Source organism: Mastigoproctus giganteus, chromosome 3, assembly GCF_048544385.1.
Source record: "Mastigoproctus giganteus isolate SK-2022 chromosome 3, ASM4854438v1, whole genome shotgun sequence".
NCBI classification, from domain to species: Eukaryota; Metazoa; Arthropoda; class Arachnida; order Uropygi; family Thelyphonidae; genus Mastigoproctus; species Mastigoproctus giganteus.
Genome location: NC_143577.1, coordinates 219,108,575 through 219,127,871, shown reverse-complemented (window position 1 = coordinate 219,127,871; position 19,297 = coordinate 219,108,575). Strand labels below are relative to the sequence as shown.

At 32.8% G+C, this 19,297-nt stretch overlaps 1 protein-coding gene across 1 annotated transcript; it reads right to left on the bottom strand.

Annotated features, from left to right (window-relative positions):
- Positions 1-842: 842 nt before the first annotated feature.
- On the bottom strand, positions 843-18,045 carry LOC150088730 (small nuclear ribonucleoprotein Sm D3-like). The gene is made up of 2 exons (XM_090370882.1): positions 17,572-18,045; positions 843-914 (listed from the first exon to the last, which is right to left on the bottom strand). The coding sequence occupies exons 1-2, from the start codon at positions 17,885-17,887 to the stop codon at positions 865-867; spliced, it is 366 nt and encodes a 121-aa protein (XP_090227008.1). The 5' UTR covers positions 17,888-18,045; the 3' UTR covers positions 843-864.
- Positions 18,046-19,297: the final 1,252 nt, after the last annotated feature.

Here is a 19,297-nt window from a genome sequence, read left to right as displayed (position 1 = left end):
GCCAATATATAACTACTTAAGTAGTTGGCTATGCAGAGAAATGATGCAATTGCACTAACTTGTATCAGAGAATCATTATTTTATAAGATGTTAGAGTATTTAAATTATGAGTAGAAAATTATCCCATGACTTGTAGTTGTGAAAGTTAATATATTAAAAAAAAATCTCTTTGTAATGAATATACTTTATTTTTGACAATGATATCACAAAATTACTATTACCATCCAGGATTGACTGATGGCCATTATGGCAGTCTTCAGAAACAAACACTATAGCTGCAAACATATAACCATAAAAATGACTACAGATGAATATCCCCCTCCTCAAGTCAAGAAAGAATCTATCAATCCTTGAAGATAGAGATCAGTATCTGATCTCCATGTTAAAAGGGCAATAGTCGTATCTTTTTGGTACAAAGAATAAGTAAGGTGGTATCTGACCAATGAATAAGATACTACCTACTTAGATCTTAGATTTCCCACAGGAATTGGGAGGAGGGATAGGAAAAATTTTGGATGTATAAGTTTCTTTCTTTCCACTTGAATAAACCATAATAATTAGTTTGGTTGCATCGAGTATAACAAGGATTCTAAATAAAAATTTAAAAAATGGATAATTCCATATAAAAAATTAAGAGGTTAAGTAAGAAATTACTTTATTAACTTTTTCATGACTACAAATAATGAAAACTGATGCAAATTAAACTTCAACGTAATGACTGAAAACAATGTGAATTTAATGTGTATCACAAATGGCCAAATTTCAGGAATGAAATCACATAAGTCTGTGGATCAAGGTACTAATAAATGAGAAGCATGCATTTTTTCGGGAGGGGGGGGGCTTTTTTTTTTTTTTTTTTTTTTGTTACTTTCTCCTTTGGAAAAGTGCTTTAGCTCGGCCACGTCCTCTTGCAGCTAAAAAGATAAGGTTCACATATCAGTAAATTCTCATATGGAAAATAACCAAAATAACTTTGCTAGTTTTACTATGTAAAGTATTGTTTGTAGAAATGCTAATAAACAGCTTGTAATTATGCACAAGATACATCAAAAGAGAATGTAATAATAACATCACAAAAAAAAAAAAAAAAAGAAAAAAAAAATCAACTTTTATACTTTATATTCCAAGAACTGAAGACACAAATCAATGAAAATGATTATCTATTTTAATCCTACAGTGGTAGCACCACCAATCGTAACAATAACAGCAGTGTAGAGCCTGACGGACTCCAATGTTTGTTGATTTCTGAAAAAAATTAGAATATTACATGAGGTATGTATGTGCAGTGAAGCGAAAAGAATTACTTTTGTGTTAATTAGTAATTGAGAGAAAAGTTGCTTTTCATTTTTATTAATTGCAGGAAGCTTTGTCAAGCTATCCCAATTTCATTAAAACTAGACAGAGAAATCTGAAAATTATTTATTTTTTTTTCCCTTTCCATGCATATCATATAGGTTATCCATTATACAGTACTATAGCTGAAATGTTGGGCATTATCTATGGCAATGTACAGGGAAGAAAAATTCTTGGTTTAAGCATTTCACATATGAAATTGGTGCAGTAAAGTGAAAAGAATTAATTTTGTGTTATTACTTAATTAATAATTAATAGAAATGAATATTAACTTTTCTATGAATTACATAGAGAAAATAAAGTCAATTAAAAAACAAGCTTGAAATTTAATGAAACACATACATTACCTAACTTATTTTGAATTCTGCTTAGAGTATACGAATGCATGATATTTTATACATGACTATAAATTCATTTTACATATGCATAGTGCCTATTATCTTCATGTCTACCCAAAGGTAACAACTCCTAATGGAAAGACTTATTATGTATTGTAGCTGAAGCACTAAATATATTTGCAATATGGTGGATGCACAGAAAGGAAAAGTTCTCAGTTTAAGGAGTGTACATATGTACACTACCAGTGGCGCGTTATACTTTCGTGGGGCCCAAGACAAAATGGAATTTGGGGCCCCATCTAAGGAAAAAACTAATAAAGAACATTTTCAATATCATTGTATTGTGACAACAAAACTAACAAATTATATGACATAAGAAGAAAAATATCTAACCCAGAAATAATACATACACTTAATCTAATAAGTATTTTTACACTACTTTATTTGAACTTTTTGTACTTGAGAAATTGTATATCAGTTCATCAATCCTGTTTGTAATATCATTCTCAATACAAATTACTTAATTTTTCTTGTCTACGTGAATTTCTAATCTAATTACTTCTTAACTCTTCAAAACAGGAATTGAAATAATTTAAAATATTTTGGTATGCCTCAACAAGTCTGTTAATTTCTACTAACAATTTATTGCAAATAACATTTAAACAACAAATGATTATTTGCCTATCAATTGCACACCCCAATCTCTTTTTTCATCAAAGTGCAATTTTCTGTCAACTGCTAACTTTATCCAATTTATAATCTTTATTGCCAGTTAATGCATAAACTTCGATTTCTATAGCATCGAAAAATTCATTGTTACCTCAAATGTCTGATATATATATAATGATAATGATTTTAAAAGATTTACAGCATGTTATAAATCTCTGAGTCTTTGTTTTGAAGATTTTTATTTGTGGAATTTAATCGCTGTAGAATTGAATGCCATATGAAAAGAAAAAGTTGTTTCAAAATCTTCAAAGAAATCATACAGCTTTTTTGCTTCTAATTTTGTCAAAGGTTTGTTATTCAAATCATTATAGAATGTAAATAAAGCTTCTTTTATGGCAAAAAAATTCAACTTAACAGCTAGAATCTGGTATCACTAATTCTTTTTAATGTTTTATTTTTTCTGAGTTTGCCTTCATTAAAAGATCCCATCTCTTTGTTGATGAAGAAAAAATTACAAATAAATTTTGAATAAAATTGAAAAAATGACCTACTTCTAACAAGATTCTGCAGCTGAATTTCCAACTAAATTTAAGGTATGAGCTGCATGTGGAATAAAAAACGCATTTTTACTATGGCCCTTATCTTCATCTATAATTCGTTGTATTAGACATATTTGCCACATTGTCATAAGATTGGCCATGACAGTTCTGAATATCTAGACCATACTCCATTAAGGTTGATATTATATTTTCTAAATAACTAGCATCATGTTTTTCGATATGTATGAAAAACAAGAAACATTCCTGTATTTAGTTTTGTTTATCTATGTATCTTATGATAAGATACATAGATAAACAAAATCTGCATATACTAATCTGCATGACTTATATCTGGAGTTGAGTCAACAATAAGTGAAAAGTATTTAGCATTTTTGATATTGTTAATAATTGTATTTCTTATGTGAAAGATAATTTAAATGTCCTTTACCACAATTTCTATAAGTTTCTAAATGAGTTTTTAAAAAGATATCAAATTCTGCTTCGAGGAATTTGAATTTCGAGGGTGTGAACTATCACACCCTCGAAATTCCAATCCTAATGTAGCTAAAAGTTTCATAGTAGCAACAATCGTTTTTAAAAATCTCATGCCAATAATTTGTTTGTTTTGCATATGCATTTATCATCTCAGAATCAATTCTTCCTACACTATTTGAGCACTTAAGTACACACACATACATTCCTTATGTTCTTTAGACTTATCGTGCCTTTTTAAAATATCACCTATATTTTTCCAATCATGATATCCAGTAAATAATACATTCGATTTGGCTGCCAACAATTGCAAATAAAACAGTATACTGATTTTGAAATTACTAAAAATTATAGAAATCTTATATTGATTTTGTTGTTTCTGAAAATATTAACCATTCTCTTTTTTCCTGAGTACCATCAGTTCTAGTTAAATAGAAATGTCACTCGTTTAGTTTTCTTGTAACTATTTTGCCCCTTCATTAAAATCTATTTTTGAATTTTTTTATGTTGCCTACATTTTGTGGTTTTTAACAAAGGCCAAAATTCAAGGAAGTCGTTCGTGATGGGTTTTGGCCAAAAAGCAATATTTTTACTGTATGTCTGATCGTATCCGGAGTATAATTAATAGCGTCAGAGAGTGATATGGTTGTTCCATTATTGGCATTGTCTTCCTATGTGATGCCGAAAGAGTTATTGTCAATAACGTCATCTGGTGATAACAAAGAGGTAGGAGTTGTCTACACTATTTTCTTCTGTTGTAATGATGCGGGTGTCATTTTGAGATGCTTCTCAATTTTTTATTGAAATAAAATGTTTAAACGAGTTTTGCTGTTGTTTTTAATTCCACTTCTCTAATTTTTAACCTTTTCCTTTTCTGCGCACCAGATTCATACATTCTTTTCTTGGCCTTAAGATAAAAATATGATATTTTTAGATTTATATCTTACAATTTAAAATTTTTTGTACTTTTTTTTTAATTAAGTAATTAAATTTTTTAATAAAGTAATAGACAATGGAAACCCAATATAACACAACAAATGCATTATAGGAGGAACTGAGGAATCAACTGATCCTACAAAATAAATACTACACTACCACAAAAAAAAAAAAAAAAAACCCCCGACGACAAACATAACTGACCAACACATTAATATATCACGTTGATATACAAGCAGGGTTGCCAGACATCCCAATTTGAGCGGGGAATTCCCGAACTACATGAAGTAAAATTAAAGAAATCCATCTATTAAGTTTGTTTTTTTAAGAAACAAATGGAAACCATGAGTTTATTGCTATATATCGGGTATCTGCTGTATTTGTTAATATAAAACAAAATAAAAATGAATATTTTTAAAACAAATTAAAATACCTACAATATTTAAGTTAAAATGTTCTTATTGAAAAAATTCAGCTCTCAGTGTTCTTCTGTCACTCAATATTTAAATGTTCTCACTCGTTTTTTTTTGTTTCTTACACTCGTTAAAATCAAAAACTGCCGAATTATTCTGCTGCACCTCAGTTCTGCATGATCATTCACTCAAGACCTGTTGATAAGATCATGGCTACCTTCTCTCTGCTACTGCACTACTTTAAGCATAGGTGCCAGTTACATACAAGGTAGTCTATTTTTTCAATTAATTCAACTATTTAAGGAAGAACTAAATATAAAATTTAATCAAAATCGGTAAAACCATTTTTGAAAAAAAAAAAAAAAAAAATTCAAATTAATCTTAAAGTAGAGTTCATTGACCTTGGCAGGTAGAAAGTTCAGTTTCCAATAAAAATCACTTAAAAACATTAGTTAAAAACAGCAATGAGTTTTTGAAACAGTGATTTTGGGGCCCTAGGTAGATGTTTTTTTTGCCTATAGGATGATATGCCACTGCACTGTACATATGAAAGTTGCTGCTTTTCAAAGTTTTTTTATTTTTTATTAACAATTTACTAAATACATAATGATCAATTATATTATTTGTTTATAATAAATAATTCAGTGCAGAAAGATGAAATACATGCTGCATTTCAATTTTTTTTTTTATTAAAATAAAGAAATATGCCGTACAAAAGGTTGAGAGAATATTGTGCTAAGCTATATGCAGTGAAGTTAAAATAACTCTCTTACATATTATTAGTTTATTAGTATTGACAAAATGATGGAAGGATGCTTATAAAGCATAAGCCATAAAAAAAAAATTAATTTCCCATCCCTTCTAATAATCCAATCCTCCTTTAAATTTAATCAAACTACTCACCATCAAAAACACATGGAAATTTATTCCAACAATCAATTACTCTGCCTTTGCTGCAGGGACTGATGTGTGAAAACAGGGGATTTTTCAGAAAAAGCAGTTTTTTATTGTCCACACTGTACTAGAAAAATAGCATTTTATATTAAAATATAGACAGGATTCTTTACAAGTACGATACTTTCAAACGTGAGCTTACCTAGAATTTCTCTCTCTGTGGATTTGTTTGGATTTTCTGTCAGTCATCAAATGATTTTGATTGCTTCAAGAAAGATACTGCTGCAAACTTTGGCTTCTTCAGAAATGCTGAGTTGAAATTTTTTTTCATAACAATGACCCTACCATCTAGACTTGACAGGAGCATTTCCAAAGCTTCACCAAAAAGAATAGATCCAAAATCAGTTTTTGGTTTTTCTAACTTAAATGAATATTCTCACTGCAGCATTGCTATGAGAAATTGTTAAAATACCAAGCATGACTTTGGATAATTTGTTATATTTCAAGCTTCTTTGTACACCTGTCAGTTTCCCAACCAACGACCACTGTACATAAATTCTTTTTTCTTTCATCATAGTGTCTAGTATACGCTCTCACATTGAAATTAATGCTGCAAAACTTCTATTGCTTCATCTATTTCTTTACCTTTAATGATATCACGAAGTACTGGAAACTTGTCTACAAAAATTTTAAATGATGCACTGCCAGTTGTTGACATTTGTGCTACCTTGGCATAAACATTTATACATATTTTTCAGTGGGAACTTACACTATGTAGTCACATGCAACAATCAAGTACTTCTTCACAAGCAAAAGAACAGAATATTGTTTTGTTTTAGACTAACCATAACCTTGGCAACAGAAAGACCTACAACTAAGTCAGGATCATCCTTTTAGTATAGTCTACAATGGTAATCAATTTCCAAACTGGAAGTGGAAGATTTGATATCTGTAGGTAAAATGAATTTAAATGTAACATTCTTTAACATATCTAGGAATAATGACCTCAGCAGAATGTGAAGTATGCTTGATTGAAGAGTGAAATTTGGATTTTCAAACATTGACATAACATTTAAAAGAAACAAGCAAATTACTTTTTCGAGTCAACGAGAAAAACATGAAGAGACTTTCCGCACAAGTGAGGACAACATGCTTAGAATTATCAGCTCGCTTGGCCTGTTTAGGATTACTTCATAAGTAATCCTAAGCAATTTATCTCCTCCCAAAACTTAATTATCATGAACTGGATCTGAACATGACCCAGTTCAACTCACTAGTGATTACTTGTTATACTTTCAATTTGGTAACTCTGAAATGTGCTCATACTGCTTTTTCCCCCACCCACTTTACCTTTAAGTTAAAATGATCTTATTGAAAAAGTTCAGCTCTCAGTGTTCTTCTGTCACTGATGGAAGGGTACCTCCAAAATAATATTCCTGCTTTAACCATTATTTGATGATTAAAAATTTGAATTTTCTTCTGCCATCCTAAATATAGTCCAATTTCTACTACAATAATTTCTGAATTGACTTTTTTTTTAAAGTTTTTGCATAGAAATTGGAGACAAGAAACTGTCAGGTGCTCTGATATCATTTTTGCTTCAAGAATGGCATTGTACTAGACAAGCACCAATGCTGTGGAATTTTTTTTTGACTTTCATGTAATTTGATTTCCCTCTCCCACTAGGCCAGCAAATATCTGTCTTACCGTAGTTGTTTTCAAAGATTTGTTTTCACATCATAAAAATGATAACAAAAAACCTATTATTCTCTCAAAATGACTGCTACTGTGTGGGAAGCAACACAAATAGTTTCAATTTTTGCATGCAATGAAGCACCTCAAATTTGAAAGAAATTTTCTTTTTGCAATTTTAAGCAATATTAATTTTATTTTTTTTTAAACAGGTGTAAACACTGCTTCTTTTAAAAAAATTTAAAAGTCAAAAAGTTAGACAAAAAGCACAGCAATCCATTAAGAAAATATGAAATATTGCATTATTCAAACAGAATTAAAAAATAAAAAAATAAATTAAGAAATTAGATCCTGTGGTGCCCTGCTGTTTTGACTACAAATGCAGGTGCCCTAACTGCCAGGTTAAACAGCTTTGTCAAAGACTGCCACTGTTCTACCAGTCCAGTTAAATCCATGGTTAAATGTCCTTGAATAGACATTTAACCATGGATTTAATGGCCAAAGTGTATTTCAGTGGCATGAATCAACCGAAATTGTTTAAATCTTTTTTTAGTACTTCTTTCTACATAGTAGTAAATTTCATTATGAAAATTAATAGGTAGTAATTAATAGTAGTTGAACTATTAAAGTACTGTAATTTAAAATTTAGAAATGGGTACAGAGAAGGGTAAGCAGACTGGAAGGGAACAGGGTGCTCTTGCTTAGAAAGGCTCCAGTTCTGCAAATTTCAGTGTCACAAGGTTAGACATCTGCAAGGAAATCTGAGTTGTTTAAAGCCTTGAATGGATTGAGTAAGCTGAATGTTAATGACATTCTACCACTTGCTCTACCATGTGTGTTGTCGGATCCAGTTCATGATAATTAAGTTTTGGGAGGAGATAAATTGATAAACTCAAGAAAAAGAACTTATGAAGTAATCCTAAACAGGCCAAGCGAGCTGATAATTCTAAGCATGTTGTCCTCACTTGTGCAGAAAGTTTCTCTTCATGTTTTTCTCTTGACTCAAAAAAGTAATTTGCTTGTTTCTTTTAAATGTTATGTCAATGTTTGAAAATCCAAATTTCACTCTTCAATCAAGCATACTTCACATTCTGCTGAGGTCATTATTCCTAGATATGTTAAAGAATGTTACATTTAAATTCATTTTACCTACAGATATCAAATCTTCCACTTCCAGTTTGGAAATTGATTACCATTGTAGACTATACTAAAAGGATGATTCTGACTTAGTTGTAGGCCTTTCTGTTGCCAAGGTTGTGGTTAGTCTAAAACAAAAGAATATTCTGTTCTTTTGCTTGTGAAGAAGTACTTGATTGTTGCATGTGACTACATGGTGTAAGTTCCCATTGAAAAATGTGTATAAATGTTTATGCCAAGGTAGCACAAATGTCAACAACTGGCAGTGCATCATTTCAAATTTTTGTAGACAAGTTTCCAGTACTTCATGATATCATTAAAAGGTAAAGAAATAGACGAAGCTATATAAGTTTTGCAGCATTAATTTCAATGTGAGAGACTATACTAGACACTATTATGAAAGAAGAAAGAATTGACGTACAGTGGTTGTTGGTTGGGAAACTGATATGTGTACAAGGAAGCTTGAAATATAACAAATTATCCAAAGTCATGCTTGGTATTTTAACAATTTCTCATAGCAATGCTGCAGTGAGAATATTCATTTAAGTTAGAAAAACCAAAAACTGATTTTGGATCTCTTCTTTCTGGTGAAGCTTTGGAAATGCTCCTGTCAAGTCTAGATGGTAGGGTCATTGTTATGAAAAAAAACTTCAACTCGGCATTTCTGAAGAAGCCAAAGTTTGTAGCAGTATTTTTCTATGAGGCATGGTGGAGGCATAAATTAAGTTGAGGAAGGATGCTTACAGGATAGATGTGCAGAAGTCTGCCTTCAGCCAGCAGGTGGTTGATTATTGGAACAGGCTTCCATCTGTTGTGGAAGTGGATGGGCTGAATAAATTCAAGGAAGAACTAGACAAATTCTTGGATGGTATGGATGGATGAACCGTGTTGGTTTCATTTTTTTTTTTTTTTTTTTCTGGCTGATGCTATATAAGCTTGCTTTCTGGCATCATTTGGTTAGTGTTACTTCTACTCTACTTCTATATGCCCAAAGAATTCCATTCATTTAAAGGCAACAAGAGAAGAATGGTGGTCTTTATAGAAAAGGAAGCTTAAAGATAAAAATAATAATATATATATATATATATATATATATATATATATATATATATATATATATATATATTTGGAGCGAATGAAGCATTTATTTTTTATATCAATAAAAGAAAAAAAAACCCAATAACTTTAACTAGTGCACAAAGCAATATGTTTTTCGAGAATTTTAATCTGTTAATTAGATTTGACTTTAGTTACAGCAGTGGCCACCATTAAAAATTATAAAGATTAAAGTATACTTATGTGATGAAAGGTTTCTAAATGGCAATCTTCGAAATTTGTACTTTTTATTATTTTTTTTTTGTTAAATACCACTATCAGATTGTCCATTAAATATATATATTTAAAGAGAACAAAATGTGTAGTATCAAGTTCTTTAGATTATATCCCAAAAAACTATCTTCAGAAACTTAACATTCACACCTGTTGACTAGGCAAACCTCAGATCAGTGGTCACTTTTGCATGCTGAAAGAAATTTAATACTCGGAATACAGTAATAAGGATGCAGTAGTTACTAAGAACTGAAATTTATTTAGCTACTGTTCACTGCATGTTTTTCTGTTATTCTGTGTGCAATAACTTTTTTTTTTTTTTTTCAGAGAACATCATAACTGGGTGAAACAAACATTTTTGAAAAAGTGTTCTACACCCTACACATGGTATAGTATTATCAATGGCCACATGGTGCAAGGAAGCCTATGGCTTATGCTGCACCAGCCAAAATAAATAATAATAAAATAAAATAAATAGCAAAAATAAATAAAATAGCAAAAAGTAAATAAAATAATAAAAAGAGAAAAGGAAATAGATAACCTATGTGCTTCCCTCCACCCGTAGTAATTCAGCTGACCCTTGAATTTCCCCAAACTGTCAGCCTCAACCACCCATGTAGGTAACTTATTCCAGTAATTTATTACTCGCTGGCTAAAATATAACTTCCTGCAATCTAGTCTAAACATCTCCCCCGTAACTTGAATATACCATAATTTAATTTAACTTGAATTTATGGTAATTTAAGAAGCTTGTTGTCTTTTTTAGGTGCAGTCTCCACACTTGAACACAGTATTCCAAAAATAGTAAAACAATAGTCTTATAAATAGGATTATGATGCTCTTATCTCTAGTAGAAAAGGTTCAATAAATCATTGATAGGACACCATGGCCTTCCTTGCAACCTGTCTACAATGCTCAGAGAACTTGATGTCTGACTGTATTGTAACTCCTAAGTCCTTTTCTTCTACTACTGACTTTAGTTCAACTCCATCAAGTGTATAAGTTATTTTGTCTTACACCTGTTCCCCAGGTGTAAGACTTTGCATTTTGCTGAATTAAATCATAGTTTGTTGTTTGTTTGTTATTTGGTTTTTAGAAGCATTAGCAACTAAGGTCATATTGCTCCGGGGATATGCAGTGGTCATTCCCCGACCTTTCCGCATCCTCCGTATTTGGTGGTCACAGGCTTGAACCCTGGTCTAATCAAGAAGCGTGTGCTACGCACTTCTGCTCCTGCCCACCTGGCTATGGAGGCACCATTAAATCATAGCTGCCACTTTTCTGACCATCCCTGAAACTTATCTAGGTCACTCTGAAGAAGTTCTGCTTGGCAGTAATCATTAACTATTCCACCAATCTTTACATCATCTGCAAATTTAGACATCACACCCTCTATCCCTTCATCAATGTCATTTATGAAAATCAAAAACAGTGGTCCTAATACTGATACTTGGGAACTCCACTTCTTAAATCAAACCAATCTGAGGAATAACCATTTATCACAACCCTCTGCTTCCTGCCCTGAAGCCATCCAACTATCCATCTAAGGATTTTCCCTGCAATTCCAATATGTTCCAACTTATAAACTGCCTGCTCACATGGGACTGAGTCAAATGCTTTGATGAAATCTAAATAAACAATGCCGAAATTATTCCCTAAATCCAGCTCATGAGTGACCCTGCCAAAATAGCTACCAGATTAGTTAAACATGATTTTCCCTTTACAAAACCATGCTGAGTATCCTTCAGAATTCCATTTCTATCTAAATAATCCTGAATTCCACCCTTGATCATTGTCTCCATGATTTTCCCTATTACTAAGTTAGACTAACCAGCCGGTAATTTCCCACTTTACTCTTAGAACCGCCCTTATGTACTGAAGATACACTGGCACTTTTCCAATCCAACGGAATCCCTCCCAAGTCCAGTGATGCTCTCAAAATTAGCCTCAATGGTTCAATGCCCTCACTTGCCCCCCCACCCACCCTTAAGATTATAGGGTATATGCCATCAACCCCAGGAGCCTTACTGGCCTGTACACTCGAAAGTTTTTTCATTAAATAAGCATGTAAAATTTCAACATCATTAATTACATTCTTTTCAACTTCGCTCCCATAATTTCTCATTTTGAGGTAAAGGGTTTTCTTCTGTAAATATCGATGCAAAGTAACTGTTGAGTTCATCTGCAACTTCAGCTGGGGTATCTCATTAAATACCAGACAGTTTTTTAAAGGAATCCCAAATGCTTTCAGGTTCAGAATAAGATGCTGAATGTTGTACCATAGTCTCCTTCCAATACACTCAGAGCAAGCTGCTTTCAATATGTTTATTATTATTATTAATTACAAAAAGTCACCACAATGGGATAACTTGGAATCACTTTGGTTACTGCAATATATAGCAATCAGAAATTACCCATTTTTAGAGCCACCATATACCTCTTCTCTCACTATCTGTACAATTGCACCAACAATGACAAAACATCTTGTTTTTGTTCTTCCACAACTGTAATTTTTAGCTATTTCATTATCAAGAAACATTTCTGAATAATATGGCTGCACAATCAGCATAATTCAGAGGAAGATTATATTCCATGACAAAAGATGTAAATAAATATTTGGCATCACCATTATGAAATGCTACATCTAGTTTTGCATTTCTTTCTATGTACTGCATGCTGTCCTTACACTTATTTGTCCAATTACATTGCATTTTCCACCACTTAAAATCAAATTTACATATAGTACAAAAGGTAAACATGATCCTTTTCAGATTTTACAATATGTGAAAAATATTGTCTTCTGAAATTTTGCATCATATTTCTTTGGCATAGCATTTTACTGAAAGAGACAACTGCGTACAAGTACAATGAAATGGCTACAAATTACAGAGAACAAGGCTACTAGCCCTCATTTATACTTTGAAATGCAGACAAGTACACTTGACTTTTTTTTTTAAATGAAAATAAGCTGAAATTCCGATAATTCTTAAAAAGTTCTACTTGAACATAGTTTACTAGTTTATTTTTTTAAAAAAACGAAAAGGAAGGGAAAACTTTTTTTTTTTAAAACAGAGATAGAAACTTTGTAACAGCCATATTACAACAGTAAGAGTTTATGACTATGTGCATTTGAGTTTACTGCAGTTTGACCCACGTGATTTCTGAATATAATTAATGATTGTATTCTTGTCGAAATGATTAACTGCAAATTCCTTTGAACTACATGGTTGTGCCAGAGTATAAACTAAGAGTGGCCAACTTTTTTTTTTTTTTTTTATCTGCAGAATTCCACTCTATTGTAAAAATAGTGTCATATACCACATAGGGTAGATCCAGAAGCTACTGGAATCAATATCCCTCCCCCCACTAATTAGTTCCTGACACAACCAAATGTTTTTACTAATTACGTAAAGGAATTTTATGCTAAGTGCTTGTAATAAAAAAGAAAGAAATTACAAATTTGATACAAGTTAATGAAATGTTTATCCTCACAAATCAATGTCACAAGAAGTGCTTCAGTAGTGCTTCTATTTACCTGTACTAAATGCTGAAAGGTAGTAAATAGGTTCCCATCACACTGAAACCTGGGCCATAAAAATGGAATTTAAACTATATCAGTGTTGTCGTCATTGTTGTTGTTGTTTGAGGTTTAATGGCGCAAGAGCAGTTTCGGCTATATTGCGCCTTACTATATCAGTGATTTCCAAACTTTTTTTTGATTCAAGCACACTATACACATGCCAAAAATAATTCAATATCCCACCTTTTTCGTTCCTTATCTTTAAGCTGATGGTAAATGCAAGAGTTCACAATTTCCTTCATTTTGGATCAAAAACATGAACAAGATGTGCATTACTAGACTCAAGCTTAATGAAGGCTAATTGAAATCAATTAGGTCAGTTACTGGCTTTCAAAGAGGGGGGAAAAAGTGTCTATAGCTCACTGGCCTCAAAGTATGAGGAATATGAAGAAATAAATGTCAACTTTTTTATGTATTTATTACTCAATAATTGTATTGTAATCAATCCCTTACATCAGTACATGCAGTGAAACGAAATCAGAGTGAAAACAATGCTGATATGATAAAATCTGGCAACACCCTTTGGGACATGTAAGCTCTGCCATACGTTTAGTTTCATTTTAGATTTTCCAAATCAGTTGTGTGTGTGTGTTTTAATGCTATTTATTTCATATTGTGAAGCAAACCAGTAAAAGGAGTTGCACAGGCCACAAATGATATGTATATGTCACAGACCACCCTAGTATAAACAGAAACTTCTTTAACCACATTTTCACATTTAGAATTACCATAAAAATGCAAAAGCAGCAATAACAGCAAAGATTATAAGCACAGTAATGTAACTTCTGCAACATTCAACAAAGAAACCTTTCCTAATATGACAATGTTATAATGGGTACATAAGTGGCTCATATCGATTCTGGATATTAAAATAAGGGCTGACTGGACAATTGCAGACACAGCAAGAACAGTACTAACAGTAATATAACTTAACACTAATAATATCATTCTTTAATACAATAGCGATATAATGGTGATGTCTCTCATCAAACCTGTGCAATACCACCACTTTGCTTATTGGAGACTTGAAATGATTAAACCCATGTTTAGTCTCCAGAATAAAGTGTCTGGCATACCTTCCCCCATCTCCTTCGACCTAGTACTAAGCACACTATAGGTTTTGAAACCTTTCACGTTTGAGGTTTCGTTAAAAAAAAAAAAAAAAAAGTGCAGCAGGAGCGGAATCAGTTCTCATATCACCAGAAAGTTACTATGAAAACACTTACCTGAACTCCCATTCCAATACATGTGATCTTCAAATGAAATCCTTCACGCCCTCCTGCATTCATCAACAAGCTAAGTTATGATGTCATACAAAACAGAAGTGTAGCATGTGCAAAGTTACTTGGTGTTTGTAACATTCCCCCCCAATGTAGAAGAATTTCTTCTCATATGAGCATGCAATTTATCAAAGTGCACATAATGGGAATGTTTATTTATGGGATAAAAGTAATCCAAATTATTTGGATTACTTTTATCCCATAAATAAACATTATGATTTGGGCCAATTTCCTGTAAGCATTTGATAAGTCCCTATTTCTTTGATATTAATGTCACTCAACTTTTATACTTAGCCATGTTGGGGGATTATTTTGTTTCAGAGCTCCAATGACTGAATATTCTACCAGATTGCTTGTTCCCACAGTATGGAGCCACTATGCCATCAGCATTGGGAATTCTTACATGACTTATTTGGGGACAAATGGATATGGAGAGAATCAGTGCATTTCAAAATGCCTAGTAATTGGCCTTCCAGAAGTCCTGATCTTCCCTCCTACAATAATATTTCATTGAGCATTATAAAGCCTGTATCCCAGGAAGGGCACAAGACAAAACAGTTGAAGCAATGAGGGTTGCATTTGCACAGACAAAAGTAGGCTGCACAAAATATCCCATAAGATATGATCTGGGTTCATTTTGTGACATGAAAATAATGATAATATTGATCAAGATCCTTAAAGGGAGATTACTTGTATGTACATCTTGTCCCTTGTATACAAGGCATTACCCTATGTCAGTGGTTTAAAACCATGTGTAAAAATCTTTAAATGTGCAAAAAGAATAGGAAAACTCTTGAGTTCAATGATACTCACTCTTTAGGTGAGCTGCTAATATTGTTTTAACTCCAAGTTTGACAGAAGTATGGGAACCATTATCTTATATTCATGTTTACAGTATTTTTTTGAGTGGGATAAAAAAAGATTTTTAAACTACCCATCTTATAAACATTGTTTCTGCTGCATGAGGTTTCTAACAGATACATCTCCATGGGAACTGTCCTAATTTGTCCGCTCTCTTTCAAACCAGCAAATCCAGTCAACATGCCTTCTTATGTACTTCCTGAAAATTACAGCCTACAGAAATAGTAGTAATAGTAAATGATGCAAAAAAGCAAGCTAATATATCATAATCAAAAAAAAAAAAAAAAGTTCACCTATCCGTACACTCCAAGAATTTGTCTACTTCTCCCTTGACTTCCTTAAGTTATTCAATCCATCCACTTCCACAACAGATGGAAGCCTGTTCCAACAATCAATCATCCACTGGCTGAAGGCAAACTTCTGCACATCTATCCTGCCTCAACTTGAATTTATGCTACCTCATGTGTAGTCTAAGCAAGTGGAAGAATACCATTAACATTCGACTTAATCATTCCATTGAAGGACTTAAATATCTAAATCAGATCTTCCCACAGGTGCCTAGTCTTGAGATCTGCAATTTGCAGAACTGCAGCCTAAGTAAGAGTACCTTTTTGTTCCCTTCACCAATCTGGTTGCACTTCTCTGCACCCATTCCAGAATATATACATCCTTCCTAAAGTGAGGCATCCAGACCTGTAATCAATACTCTAAATGATGCCTAATCATGGTATTGTATAAAGGGATAATCACTCCCTTATCCACACTAGCAAAGTTTCTGTATATCATTGACAAAACTCCATGGGCTGTCCTGGCAGAACATCTGCACTGCTCAAAGAATTTCATATCTAACTGCACAATTACCCCCAGGTCTTTTTCATTTTCTACTAACCTGGCTGTAGTTCCATATAGTTGCTGTTACTCTGGGAATACTGCTACCATTATGCAGTACTTTGCATTTTCCAATGTTAAACTTCAACTGCCATTTCTCGACCCATCTTTTCTAAATCTTGTCGAAGTAGTATACTGTCATTAACCACCTGCCAACCTCAGTACCATCTGAAAACCTTGACATTAAGCCTGATATACCTTCACTGAGGAATATTGAAAACAATTGACCCAGCACTGAACCCTGGGGAACTCCAATAATAACATTGGTCCACAAAGAGTAGTGCCATTGATAACCACTCCCTATCTACTTGCACTTGACCATCCCTTTATCCATAGCAGTAACTTGCCTTATTGTCACATTGCTCCAGTTTGTATAATCTTTTATGTGCAACAGTATCAAAAGCCTTCCTGAAATCCAAATACAGTAATGTCAAAATTATTTTTTCATCCAGTTCCTTGGTCACTGTATCATAGTAGCCCATCAGATTGGTAGACAAGACATAGCATCGACAAATCCATTCTGTGATTGCAGTATAATTGCAAGCCTGTCCAAATGCCTTGCATTACTTCTTTAACCCGTGATTCCATTATTTTCCCTTGAACAGACATTAAACTAACAGGACTGTAATTACCCATGACGCCTTTTGATCCCCTTTATGAATTGGGGTAATATTTGCACATCTCCAGTTCATAGGAACCAAGTTCAAGTCTAATGTCAACAAGTATTTTCTTTCATCTTCTCAACCTTCAACCCACGCATAGTACTATAGGTTCTAATGAAAAAAAAAAAAAAAAAAAAAGTTAACTGCACATCTAATGAGAAAAATTTCCTTTCCGCAAAATTGTTCATTTGTTACATGCAAAACCTAACCTTGTGGAGTAAACACTTATGCAAATAAATTATTACAAAAATAGATTGCCAATAATTTTCTAAAGTCGATGCTATGTTAAATTTGATTTCATTTGTATACTAATAGGTTGACTTAAACATCGACTTTTATCCGCGTATTTTTTAATAAAATAGCAAAGAACACCGCTTAACTAATTATATACTCAAACAAAAACAGCTAATTTCTTATTTTGTATATTCTCATTATTTTGTAACGTTCTACGGAAAACTCAATCCACTCAAGACTCAAATGCCAACCACATGTATTGTAATATTCTTACCTTGGGCACGTAAAATGCCAGACTTTCCCCGACCACCTCCCTGAGATCCACGCCGGTCTGTTTTTCTAAACATTGGAGCATTCTTCAACATATCAGGGAGAATTAAAAATCTGATTTTGCTTCCTCTGATATACACATTTTCCATCTGTGTGACTCTACCATCCCTATGGGTAACAGTAATACTGGACATTTGGCAGTTCATGTTGTCTTCTGCTTCCACTAACTTACCACGATAAATTTCGCCAGTATTTGTTTCTAAGGTAATAGTATGACCTTCGGCTTCATGCAAAATTTTAATGGGGACTCCAATAGACATTTTCTTTCTACTAATTAACAAAAGTGCTAAAACAATATATAAAAAAAGTTACAGTCGTAACCCTAAACTTTGTGATCAACGTGAAACGACGCCTCTAAGCAATTACGATTACACACTGTATTATTACAGCGTACACTAGTAGTATCCCTTACAAAGAACAGACACCAATAACGCGTCCGTGTACTTCAAGTTTCGCACTTTTTTTTTTTTTTTGATATTAAGATTTAATTGGAATTTTAAAATATATATAGATTGTTACAATGAATTATATCATTTTTAGAGCTAACATGACTGTTAGTTAATCTTGAGCTTAAATGCGCAAATTTTGGAACTATTTTTTCTTCAGTTTTCATTCGCTACCATGGTGAACTGTTTTTTTTTTTTTTTTTTTTTGTTTTTTTGCGGAGTTCGGCGGTAAGTTTTGATTTATGTATGTATGAAGTCATTTAACCTCATTTATGAAAAACACGTATTTTTAATATCCACGTTTGGTTTATAAAGCATTATTTTTTTGAAAATAATTCCATAACAAATAATCAAATTCAGTTTGGTTTTGTAGTTATAAAATATTTTCATAAAATATATACCGTACCTTGTCTCTTTTCTCAAGGCAAGTATTACGTATCCGACTAGTTTTGTAATTATGAAAATAATGCCCAAAACATAAGTAAAAAAGCTATAGAAAAGTGATGAAGATCATTAGGATAAGCAGTTATTCATTCTCACCTTACGAAATTCATTTTTTTTTTTAATTGTAACAAATCCTTTGGAAAAGATGGCACCAAATTTTAAAAACCTCGGTGCTGAATTAAAAAAAAAAAAATTGTCTATATATATCTTGTGTTTAACTTTTATACAAAATTTCTGCTAAAACCTGTCTGAGACCACTGTAGTCACCTTTATGAAAACAAAACCCTTCTCTTTACCCTTGATGGTAGTTACATCTTTAAGTAAATCCCACAGTACACTGTGATCAGTCACCTAGTGGTTCCTTTATCTGCAAATTCTTAATGCATGATTAATCACTGCCGATAATCAGATCAAGATAATGGCGCCTCCGTAGCCAGGTGGGCAGGAGCAGCAGTGCGTAGCACATGCTTCTTGATTTGACCGGGGTTCGAGCCCGTGACCACCAGATACGGAAAGGTCAGGGAATGACCACTACATATTTCTGGAGCAATATGGCCTTCGTTGCTAATGCTCCTAAAAACCAAATAACAACAACAGATCAAAATAATATATTCAGAAAACAAACTGGCCGAATTCCAGATTAGGGTACCCTCGTCCAACATGGCAGGAAAGAAGTGATAAACAGGCACCTCCCCTCAGCGCTGTGATTGATGGTCAAGTTCTGTGATTGGATGATTATTGTGAAGGCGTTTTAGCATTAGTAGAGGCATATGATGCAAG

Excerpts from the sequence above, each read along its gene's own strand:
- LOC150088730 (XM_090370882.1), bottom strand. The coding sequence starts at position 17,887 with ATGTCTATTGGAGTCCCCATTAAAATTTTGCATGAAGCCGAAGGTCAT. Across the intron at positions 915-17,571 it reads TGGCATTTTACGTGCCCAAG|CTGCAAGAGGACGTGGCCGA; the intron begins GTAAGAATATTA and ends TTATCTTTTTAG.